The sequence below is a fragment of the Tiliqua scincoides genome, chromosome 6 (genome assembly GCF_035046505.1).
Source record: "Tiliqua scincoides isolate rTilSci1 chromosome 6, rTilSci1.hap2, whole genome shotgun sequence".
Lineage (NCBI taxonomy): Eukaryota > Metazoa > Chordata > Lepidosauria > Squamata > Scincidae > Tiliqua > Tiliqua scincoides.
Window position 1 is genome coordinate 65165020 of NC_089826.1, and position 12711 is coordinate 65177730.

Here is a 12711-nt window from a genome sequence, read left to right on the forward strand (position 1 = left end):
AAAATCACTGGTCTAGAACCTAGGAAAAACTGTTGGACCACAATCCAGGGCTATGGCAGATAAACCTGTGAATTGTTTGGGAAAGATGTGCTGTAGGAGAGGGCAGATAAAAGGGACTATGGTGAAGGACTGAATGTTTGTTTGGGAGGAGTGGTGCGCTTGTCCACTGTTACAGTAGGATGATGGATGTTGGATAAATTGGTGTTGCATATCTCTGTCTCCTCCTGGAGTGACATCGCTAGGAGGGTGCGGGCTGCACTGGGTGATGAAAAAGAAGGTGTGTGACACCACTACTGGTCAAAACTTGCTTGCAGCACGTTCTTTTGTGTCCATCTCCTCTCACTTCCCTTTCCACTGAGGCTGCATTGGGTAGTCATAGCAGGACAATAAACTTGAATACAAGACATTTTTTTACTTCTTATAATGAGAAAAATGCTTGTAGATGGACTAAAACAAATAGTGGTGTTTCAGCAGAAGTTCAGTTCTAAAGTCACTATTCTCAATTTTAATGGAAAGACATAGCTCATCCTGACTCTCATCCAAGGTTTGCAAGGGGTGGAAACAACAGCTGCTAGCAAAAATTGAAGATGGTCTCTGGGTAAATGAATATAGTCCACCTTTTTTATCCACAGGTGATCTGTTCTAGGACACACAGTCCATGGATATGTGAGCAAACTGGAAATGGCTTCCTCAGGCCTCCAGAAGGCCTTCTGAAGCACACGGAAGCCTCCATGGCAGTGATTCTCACACTTTTACCACCGGGAGCCACTTTTTAGAATGATAATATATTGGGACCCACCGGAGGTGATGTCATTACCGGAAGTGACATCATTAAGCAGGAATATTTTTAACAATCCTAGGCTTCAATCCTACCCACACTTACCCAGGAGTAAGTTCCATTTACTATCATTGTTAAAAGCATATATATAGTAGTCTGTTCAAAGTACAGAGCTGTAACATTTTCCCAGTCACATACTATGGTAGCATCAAGTCTAATATATTAAAAATAAAATTTTGAAATGAATGGAGACCCACTTGAAATTGGCTCATGACCCACCTCATGGGTCCTGACCCACAGTTTGAGAAACACTGCTCCATGGGCCTCTGCAGGCCTCAGGAAGCCACCTGTGGTTTGATAAACAAATTGGAAGTGCTGTTTTCCCAGTATCCTTGGCACCCGTGGTGAGTCAAATACATGGATGCTGATTTCTCGTATACTGGGGTTACACTGTATATCTGCTGATGTATTTCCGCTGGAGTAAAAAAAACTACCATTGATGAATAAGTGAACTCCCTCCAGCCTGATTCAAAATTAATTAGAATAATTATCAAAAATGGTCGGTGGGTGATCCAAAATAAATTGTTTTAATGTGATTCTCATTCTGAAAAGAGCTCTGTTTTAGTCCCAATTGTGTCCCTGGAAGCACAACAGGCGGCTCCCCTCAACAGCCCCTACTATAAGTTCTGCCTGCCAGCTCTTTCCTGGTTCCCAAAGCGACCTTACAAAAAGTGAGGTGGCAGTGCAGAGGATTCGCAGCAACTATCTACCTTGAAACCTTTGTATTGGCAACCTTCAGTCTCGAAAGACTATGGTATCGCGCTCTGAAAGGTGGTTCTGGCACAGCATCTAGTGTGGCTGAAAAGGCCAATCTGGGAGTGACAATCCCTTCCACACCGGGAGCAAGTGCAGTCTGTCCCTGGGCTGTCTCCCTGGCTATGGGCCTTCCTTCTTTGCCTCTTTGCCTCAGACTGTTGGCAAAGTGTCTCTTCAAACTGGGAAAGGCCATGCTGCACAGCCTGCCTCCAAGCAGGACGCTCAGAGGCCAGGGTTTCCCACTTGTTGAGGTCCATCCCTAAGACCTTCAGATCCCTCTTGCAGATGTCCTTGTATCGCAGCTGTGGTCTACCTGTAGGGCGCTTTCCTTGCACGAGTTCTCCATAGAGAAGATCCTTTGGGATCCGGCCATCATCCATTCTCACGACATGACCGAGCCAACGCAGGCGTCTCTGTTTCAGCAGTGCATACATGCTAGGGATTCCAGCACGTTCCAGGACTGTGTTGTTAGGAACTTTGTCCTGCCAGGTGATGCCGAGAATGCGCCGGAGGCAGTGCATGTGGAAAGCGTTCAGTTTCCTCTCCTGTTGTGAGTGGAGAGTCCATGACTTGCTGCAGTACAGAAGTGTACTAAGGACGCAAGCTCTGTAGACCTGGATCTTGGTATGTTCTGTCAGCTTCTTGTTGGACCAGACTCTCTTTGTGAGTCTGGAAAACGTGGTAGCTGCTTTACCGATGCGTTTGTTTAGCTCAGTATCGAGAGATAGAGTGTCGGAGATCGTTGAGCCAAGGTACACAAAGTCATGGACAACCTCCAGTTCATGCGCAGAGATTGTAATGCAGGGAGGTGAAACCTAGAAACCTAGACCATACCATACATGCGAAACAACATCCACTGATACCAAGAATCATGGAGAGCACAGTTTCCATGCTTCTGGGCATCAGTGGATCCTGCCAGGAATGGTCACAGCATCGTCCATGTCTCTTTTGAGGAATGGCATTGCCATAAATGGTCCCTGCCACCCCCAAATTTTGGAAAGCTATATCTGAAAGTTGGGAGGGTGGCATAAGGCCTGTGTCAGGAATTTTCAAAACTGGGCTCATCTGATAACTATCCTGCACTTCAGAGGGATTTGGGGACAATTTCAGATGGTCTATGTCAGGGGTGTCAAACATAAGGCCCAGAGGTTGGATGCGGCCCACAGAAGCTTTATATCTGGTCGTCAGGCTCTCAACTGCTAAGCAATGCTGAAGTCTCACTGATGAAGGGGTGGCCCATGTGATAATTGGGCTCCCCCATATCTTGAAACATGACCAAGATTTGTATATTTTTTCTTCTGTTATTTGGAGCTAATGAGTTCCTACACAAGAACAGAGTGCTTATTTCTGGTTCTGACCTGTTTAATGACATCACTTCCTGCCAAATGACATAATCACTTCCGGCCCTCAGTAGGCATCATGAATGTTATTTGGCCCGCTGTATGAAATGAGTTTGACACCCCTGGTCTATGTCAATAATGATGCAGCAAGTTTGCTTGCTTGTTTGTTGTGGAAAGGTACGTAATTTATGTTGGTGAATCTGAAAGCTGAAAAAGGTGTTTTGATAATGTTCTATGTTACATGCGTGTCTACCCAGATGTAAAAACCATTGAATTCAGTGGGGCTTAGGTCACCTAAGAGTGTATTGGATTGCAGCCTAAATCTCTGGTGATGCTGATAATCCATAATAATCCAGTGTGTGATGTGTTTGAAGATTGCATGGGGGGGGGGGGGGAGGACTGGGACACTCAGTTTTGTGTCACTGAATCAGAAAGCCATGGATATAGCTCTTAGAAAGACATGGACGTAGATCAAAATGCAAAGGTCTTGCAGAAATATCCTTGCCCGGTATTTCAATATCCTCACTCAAAATTCACTTTGAATAAACGCAATAATTTAATATGCTATGAAAACGATTTTCATTAATTCCAGTTATTGTGGAAGATCTGCAGTGACCATGCAAAAGGCATAACTTGTGAACTTCCCAAGAGTTATCCCTAAGATGATTGCCACCCAGTATGGTGCTTACCTGGCGAAGCTTGGCGTTCCGGAAGTTTGGGGGTGATGTAATTACCTAATCACATTGCCCCAACCTTCTGAACGATCACGTTGCTTTAAATGCAAAAAGTTCGCCTTCAGTCCAGTTCCATTCAGCAGTCTTCCGCTGTTCCAGGCCAGGTTGCTTTCATGTTCTTGCCAGGGAAAATGCAATCGATGGCAAGAGTATGAGGCAACTGGCTGAAAATAGCTGAACAGAGGCTCTGGCAATGTGGTGTCTTCCCCCTGAGGATGAAACCCAGTGTGGTTTGCACCCACCACACCTCCTTAGTGATGTCCCTGAACTCACCAAAACTCAGTAAAGAAGCCATAATTTGTCTATTGGAGCTCTTCTGAAACAAGTGTGTTGTGCAAGGTTAGCCTTCAGACTGCATGCATACTGGTTGTTAATGATTGACATGAGACTTCTTTCTTACAATCGCGTCGTGTGCATTTTCACAACCCACATGGTGGAAGCCAGCCAGGCTCACTATGAGGCGTCGCTGTCACAAGGAGTGATGACCATGACAGATGAACTGTAGATGAACTGATTTTTAGTGTCCCCCTGCAATTTGCCACAACTGGCTGTTTGCAGGGATGTGTTGACAACCAACAGGCACACAGTTCTGCATGTCCCCTTGCTCCTCATCTGATCACTTCCACAAATGATCACTGGGAGCTCCTCATCAAGAAATGGTCATAAAACCAGTCTCTTCTTTGAGACAGTAGCCCCTCTTAGATTCAGTCATTTGTTACAGAAAATATCTCGGCTATACAGTAAAGTATTGTGCATTTGGGGGGGGGGGGAAATGTCAAGGCTTGCTTTCAAAGCATTATAGAAACAAAAACTGTGTGCCTCACATAGGTCTGAATCAAGTTCTAAAAGAATAGTGAATGGAGTATGAATATTGTATGAAGTCATGTTACTTATCTTGAAAGTGAATTTTCCAAAACACAGGGATGAGATTCCAAACCCACTGAAGTCAGTGGAAGTTTTATTTTTCCATTGTCTTGGGGAAGATACATAATCTATGCTGGTGGGGCATGTGTGTAACATGTCATCTTTGTAATTTTTTTTCTTCTTTATCTTTGTTTTTACTTTCAGGCTTGAATCTCCAACTAGATCTTTGATAATGGAAGCTCCCAGGGGGATACAAGTGAGTGCAGCTGCAGGAGACTTAAAAGCCACCTGTAGGAAAGAACTACACTTACAGTCCACAGAAGGGGAGGTAAGCGTGATCAGAATACCATCATCTCACGAATGTTAAACATATCATTGGGTTATGCTGCACAAATGGTGAGTGTATGAGAATGCAGTGGGCAGCCCAATCTGATCTGGGGCTTACCACTTCTTTGTGTTCAGGCATTTAGTTCGGATTCAAGGAAGCAAAATTATTTGAAATGTGGATTCTGTTGTTCACTTAAAAAAAAAAAACCCTCTGAACTGGTTAGTGCTTTTAGGTTCCAGTTCTCATCCACATTGTGGCTCCATCTCAGTGCCCTTCTCAAGCATCACTATACTGATGCATGTTTAATGCGCAAATATAATTGCTCCATTAGTAATGAAAAATGCATAACTTGGGACTGATAAATGGGCCACAGTTAAATCAATATTGCCCAAGAATCAAGTGTTGAAATGTAAGTCTTGCATAGTGGTTTTCATTTTCAAAGCACTTCACAGGCTTTGATGTGGTTATTCAGTATGCTCCAGCCTACAGCTTTGTATCAATTTTTAAACATCAACCTCGGCCATAAGTACACAGCAAAAATTCTGATGGATCAAGCCAAAGGCCCATCTGGGCCAGTATTCTGTTTCACACAGTGGCCACCAATGGCCTCTGAGAAACCCATAAGCAAGAGAGAAAGGTGTGCTTCTCTCCCATCTTTGCTACCATACAATACAACTGGTATTCAGAGCCATAGTGCCACAACCCAGGAGTAGAGCTTATCCTCGTGATTAGTAGCCATTGATAGACATTGATAGACTTTTAAAACCATTCAAGCTAGTGGCCATCACTGCATCTTTTGGGTATGAATTCAAGAGACCAATTATGCTTCATGTGAAGAATTACTTCCTTTTGTCCATCCAAAATCCCCCATCAGCTTCATCAGATGACTCCTGGTTCAAGTATTGCAAGAAAAGGAGAAAAAACTTTCCTCTCTCTGTAATTAATTAATCATGCCCCAACACCCTTTTTCCAAGCTAGAAAGCTCTAAACATTATAGTGTTTCATCATAAGGAAATTGCCCTCTCTTGCATTTTTTCCAGTTCTACAATATCTTTCTTGCAGTCTGGCACCCCAAACTGTACACAGTATTCCAAATGTGATGCACCATAGATTTGTGTAGGAACATTATAATGCTAAATGTCTTGTTCTTAGTCCTTTTCCTAATGACATCTAGCATGGAATTTGCCCTCTTTATAACTGCCATATACTGAGCTATCCACCACATATCTGTGGTTATCACATATCTATAGCTATCTGCATATACTGAGCTATCCACCACAACTCCAAGATTTCTTTCTTGGTTTAACACCAACAGCCCAAATCCCAGAAGGTGCATATGTGAAGTTGGCATTTTTGTTCCAAAGTGTGTCTCTTTACATTTGTGGACAATGAAACACACTTGCCATTCAGTTGGCTGTTCATCCCGTTTCAGAGGTCCTTTAGGAGCATATCACAATCTGCATTGGTTTCTTACTTCCTGAAGTGTTTGGTGTCGATTACAAACTTGACCATCTTGCTGTTCAGCCCTAACTCCAATTCAATTATGAACAAGGTAACAAGCACATGTCCCAGTGCCATTCCTTGGGGGATTTGTGAATATTGCCCATTTATTTCTCCTTTCTACTTCTTTAACTAGTTATCAGTCCATAAAAGGACCTGTTTTCATATTTCATGACTGCTAAATTTACTCAAGAGCCTTTGATGAGAGACTTTGTAAAAAAAAATGTTTTGAAAATTCAGGTATTCAGAGTCAACGAGATTGCCTCTATCTACATCCCTGTTGACACTCTCAAGAACTCTAGAATGTTAGTGAAGCAGAACTGACCTTTGCAGAAACCATATTGATTCTCCTTCAGCAAAGCTTCTATACGCTTAACAGTTTTACCTTTAATTATGCTTTCCGCCGGGTTACCTGGGGCAGGCATTAAGCTGACCAACCTTTTGTTTCCCAGATGTCCCCTAAATCCTTTTTTAAATATTGGTGCTATATTAGCTACCTTCCAGTCTTCTGGCACAGAGGCTGTTTATGCTGGCTGTTCATAATCAGACGGTAACACATGTGGCCTACTGAAGCTGTCCAGAAACTTTTAGGCCCTGGTGTGTGGAAGTGACATCATCATCATGCAGGTCCCAAGCATCATTTCCGGGACCCAATACCACTTGCAACATGGTCCCTCTTCCCCCTAACTTACAGAAGTACATGTCTATTTCAAAATATTGGATGAAAGGTTGATGGTATTTCGCTTCTTTAGGTTCCATCAGTTCAAATCAGCTATCTGATTTGTATTTAGAGCCAGGCATGGCAGTGTAGCATGAGTGTACATTGATGTGTGATAAGTGCCCTTTCAACATTATTCCAGGTCGCTGGGATCTAGTGTCAGTTTTTCTTTACATGCTGAAGACTATGGTCTGAATTCATTTATTCACATCAGTTCTGAAATCTATAAATCCTATTAGCAGCTCTGGTTTCCATGCTCCCTAACATCTTCATGTTCTTGATCACCAGGGTAATTATCAGGGATGGAAACTCAAGTCAGGTGACTCAAGTCCAAATCACGAAATTGCTTGTTTTTCACTGACTCATGTACACTCAAGTCACGTGCAGGGAAGACTCAGCAAAACACTCAAATCAAGGCCCCCTTGACTCGGCAGTCGTCCCCCCACATGCAGATTCAGGTCTGCCTGTGTCTGGGTATGCTTGCTTACTGTTTTTGCGGCGTGAAAAACCTTGTAGGGCCATCATTCAGACTTGGCAAGCAGCAGGGAAGTTCCAACCAGGAGGCAGGGAAGGGTTAATGTTTTGCTTTAACAACAAATAGGAGGCGGGAGGTGAGAGCAGGATAATAATTATCCTTTCTTACTGCTGCCAGTTCATTGCCACTGTTATTCCATTATGATTATCTTCTGCAACCAAGCACTACTGGTCCCCCATCTTAGCTCAGAAGCTTCTGTTATTTGCATATAAACATATATACATTGTATTCAACATTTAGAAATGTTGTTTGGCATGTGCCTTTCCCCCTACAGCCTTTTGTTTTCTTTATCTGTCCTGTTCTATGATCTGCTCATCTTCAAATTATACCTTTTCTCCTTCTAGATCAGGGGTGCCCAAACTGCAGACATGGGGCCATTTGTGGCCCTCAGGGACCCCCAATTTGGCCTACAGGGAGCCCCCAGACACCTATGAGCCTCTGGCCCTCTGAAGACTTGCTGGAGCCCATGCTGGCCCGACACAACTGCTCTCAGCGTGAGAGCAACTGTTTGACCTCTTGCGTGAGGTTGAGGGCCCCCTCCACTGCTTGCTATTTCATGTCTGTGAAGCAGCAGTGGCAGCAAAGGAAAGGCTGGCCTTGCTTTGTACAAGGCCTTGTATAGGCTTTGAGCCATTGCGAGACCTTCATTCATTCATATAAATTCAATCTTTAATATATTCATTTATGTAAATTTATTCAAGTTTTAAATGTAAATTAATTCTTTTTTTCCCCAGTCCCTGACACAGTGTCAGAGAGATAATGTGGCCCTCCTGCCAAAAAGTTTGGACACCCCATTCTAGGTGATCTAGATTCATTTATACCAGTGATTTTCAATCTTTTTCATCTCGTGGCACACTGACAAGGCACTAAAATTGTCAAGGCACACCATCAGGTTTTTGACAATTGACAAGGAACACCATGCTGCCAGTGGGGGGCTCACATCCCCATTGGCCCTACTAATAAATGATCTTCCCCCAAATTCCTGTGGCACACCAGTGGCCACGGCACAGTGGTTTGAAAATGACTGATTTATAACCCTCATCCCTTAGCCTCAACCAGATGTTGTTCAGCTCTTTTCCACCTTTCCCCAGGGTTCAATTTGAAAGCTGCTCTGCAACCTTTTTGATAGTAAGTGCCAGAAGTCTGATTACATTCCAGCAAGTGCCGTCCATTCCTTATGTACAGGCTTGGCTTAGCCAAAGCATTCCAAGTGCCTAACAAATCCAAACCACTTCTCCTGGCACCACCATCTTATCCATGCCTTGAGACTTCTCAGCTCCACCTGTATAGCTGGGGCTGCGCATTTTCCAAACTGTTTTGCTGGAGGTCCTTGCCTTTAGCAACCTAAATTTGACTTGCAGGACCACCTGAATATACTCCCTAATGTCCTTGGTGCCAACATACACCATGACCTGCATCTCCTCTCCAGTAATACATGTAAGATGTCTCACCATCACGACAGCTCAGATTGCACAAAAGGGTGGCTTTCTTGCATGGGAATTTCATTGCTGTTTATGGATATAAGCACAAGAGTTCAGACTAGCAAGTCCCTTGGCAGGAGCTATCATATTTACTCTATAGCAAGGTGCTTAAATATGGATAGGAAGCTGAGCTTTTAAAACAACTTCAGTGATGCCTTTATGCCAAGAGCATTATGGTTATCTTTCTAAAGATCATAAAAGCCTAAGGAGGAAAAGCCTGTGTTATATTGGTTATAGAGCAGTGTTTCTCAAACTGTGGGTCGGGATGCACTAGCTGGGTCGTGAACCAATTTCAGGTGGGTCCCCATTCATTTCAATATTTTGTTTTTAATATATTAGACCTGATGCTACTATGGAATGTGACAGCATTTTGGGAAATGTTACAGACCTTTATTTTAACAAGCTACTGTGTATATTCTTTTAACAATGACAGTCAATGGGACTTATTCCTGGGTAAATGTGGGTAGGATTGCAGCCTTGGATTGTTACAAATTTTCCTGCTTGATGATATCACTTCCGGTGGGTCCTGACAGATTCTTATTCTAAAAAGTGGGTCCCGGTGCTAAATATGTGAGAGCCACTGTTATAGAGCAAGCACCAGCTAATGATGTCACTGGCCTATTAGCTGGTGCCATAGATCTAATTCTGCCATAGATCTAATTCTGTTGGAAACTGCTGTTTCTGGTGGGTTGGTTGGCATTTTGCAGGCATTAGGCTGACCGACAGAAGCCCCAGTTGCCAAGTGAATATCAAATCTGTGTGCATGTACATGTATACAATTGCACTACCAGATGTTACAGGAAGCCATAACATTGATTTAAACTCTGATTTAAACTCTGCTTTAAATAAAAAACAAACCAAAAAAAAAAAAACAACATGCTGGACGACTAGGAACACAAGGGTCATCATTACTCCAGAGCAAAGCCCATTCAACCTTCTCTTACAGAAGCTTAATTAGTCTCCCACTCCTCATCCTTGACGTTAAACCTTTGGGCAGTTTCTCTTTCCTCAGTGGTTCACATGCTGACACATCTAGGAACAAGAAGGAAAAAAAAACCTGCCTGCTAGAATACAGCTCTGGGAAGTTCCAGTATTTGCAAACACAATGCAAAAAGAACTTTAAAAACTTCCCTGTCTGTATTTCTCTTGACAGCACATCTAATGTAGTAAAAGTATGTTTACTGGCATCCCAATCCTAAATATTTGCATTGACCCATCTGCTTGCAGGACAAGATTAACGGCTCAAGACAAATGGTGCGCGGAAAGACAAAACACAACATCAGTTTATTAGCATTCATCTAATCCTAGCAGTGTATCTGGAGCTCTGCAGAACATAGAGGTAGCATAATAATGAGAGCCATTATGACAGTGGAATGGGTAGTGTGTCAAGATTAGAATTTGGAAGACCTGCATTCAGTGCCCCTCTCAGCCGTGAAGCTTTTAGGATGACCTTGGGCCGGTCACTGTTAGCACCATTGTTGGGAGAAAAAATGGGGCGGAGACCAGTGTGACCCACTCTGAGTTCCTTGCACAAAGGATGATATGCAGAGGTGCCCTTGGTATTCATGGGGGATCCATTCCAGGACCCCTGTGGATACCTAATTCTGCAGATAATGAAATCTGTAGAGGAGGAGGTGGCAGAAAACCGGAAGTGCCTTTCAGAAGTATCCAGGAGATCTTCTGAGGAGAGGGGAGCCCACACTTGACTTCCCCACACCTCAGAAGACCTCCCAGATGCATCAGGAAAGCACTTCTGGTCACATTCAGAAGGTCTTCTGAAGCCCTTCAGCTGTGGGCTCAGCATCTGCAGATATTCAGATCTGCGGATGCCGATCCCTCTAATAAGGAGGCCACTATACAAATATAATAATAATATTTATCCAGAGAGCTTACAGGCTGGAACAAAAGCGCTTTCCACAGAGAAACGCCACTGGCAAACAGTAATGTGGTGGCACCATTGACTTGAAGCTGAGGCCCTTCCCCAATTCATCTTGAATCATCTGATGGGCTTCTCTTTCCTGGCAGCACTGCCATGCCTTAGCCTGCATGTCAGAGACCAGACAGGGACAAGCTTCTGCTGGCTGACACAGAATTATATGCAAAAGGGCTTCAGGCTGAAGTGAATCGATGTGTTGCAATGAACTTGTGAGCGGTGCACCTAGCATGCGAAAGGGCAGGTGAGATCACAACCTGATCTTTGTGCAGGGAGCACCATTAGATTGCAGGGGTTAATACAAGTAGGAAACATAGAAACCTGGAGAAGGTGTCAATGTACTGAGGGCCAGCCCAAGACCTGCCGATGCCTGAGGTGGCATGTCAAATACTGCCTCAATGCAGCATTATCTGTCTTATGTCCCACTCTCCACTCTTCCAGCACAGCACTCTCCTCCTCTCCACATTTTCCTTTCTCACTAGCCCCCTCTTACTTTTCCAGTCCAGGGAGGACAAGGAGGAGCACTGGAGGCAAGTTGGCAGACCGAGATGGGTGCCACCCCACCAAGGCCTCTTGGTCCAACACACTCTAGCTGGCATAATAAGAAGTATGCTGTGCTTTAAAAGCCCTGGAGCTTGCCATTGTTCGTTTGGTATGGAGTGGGTCCTGCCAACATTCCCACCTTGGAGGACTTCACTGAGATGGCAGGGACAGCAGGATCAGAGATGTTTTGCTCATGGCCTGCTGCCAAAGACATCCCTGGAAGTGCACACTGACTCTCCATCAGCACCCTTCCAAGCGCGAATGGGACCCTCATCATTACTCCCCCCCCAGCACTTATTTACTGGATATGGGGGCTGGTGATTAAAGAGGGTCCTAGACATATCAAGAATGGTGCCAGGCATAGACACAACACCACCATGGGTAATGTGGCATCCACTCTTAATCAGTTCTTTTGATGAACAGTTTCCAAATCAGATACAGGAAATGTGACATTCTCACTGCTTATTTTAAACCTGCTTATGTACTGATCTAAATAAAGTCTAATTATACACACTGAGAAAATATCATTTTCCTTCTTCCTAGATATTTTTAAATGCGAACTCAATCCGACTAGGGAATCTTCCGATGGGTTCATTTTCCTCTTCGTCAGCGCCAAGCTCATCAGCGACTCGACAGACTATCTATGAGTTGTGTGTTTGTCCCAACGGTAAACTGTACCTTTCCCCAGCAGGAGCAGGCTCCACGTGTCAGTCCAGTAGCAACATCTGCTTGTGGAGCTGAAAAGACTCCCAAATACCCCTCCTCACACCAGAATAGCCTTTTTGTTACCGTCCCTCTGCTTCACAGTTCTGCTTGGTTTCCCTTGTCGAATCACGAAGCTGCAAACAGGCCACAGAGTAAACTCTTCCAGTGGCAGCAGGAATATGATGTGGCCTTCCTGCCTGGCTTATGGACATTCAAGATGGAAGAAAGGAAGGGAAGCAAGCCGGTGGTCTTCATCAGGAAACCTGGATCTTTGTATCACCTTTTGTCCAAAAGGGAGTATAACACAGGTGCCTTTGCTATATCTGAAGTGAAGCACATTGTTTTAGAATTTTGCAGGAACTGTACATGAGGAACTGCACATATATACATAAATATATAGATATAGATATAATACTTATACAAATTTGCCCAGAAA

The 12711-nt window shown here is 43.9% G+C and overlaps 1 protein-coding gene across 3 annotated transcripts in view; it reads left to right on the forward strand.

Moving 5' to 3' along the window:
- SGCZ (sarcoglycan zeta) overlaps positions 1-12311 on the forward strand; it is a 242778-nt gene extending 230467 nt beyond the window's left edge. For all 3 annotated transcript variants that reach the window (XM_066632447.1, XM_066632449.1, XM_066632448.1), the window contains 2 exons: positions 4737-4860; positions 12114-12311. In XM_066632447.1, coding sequence (XP_066488544.1) covers positions 4737-4860; positions 12114-12311 — 322 coding nt within the window. The remainder of the gene's footprint in view (positions 1-4736; positions 4861-12113) is intronic.
- The last annotated feature ends 400 nt before the right edge of the window (positions 12312-12711 follow it).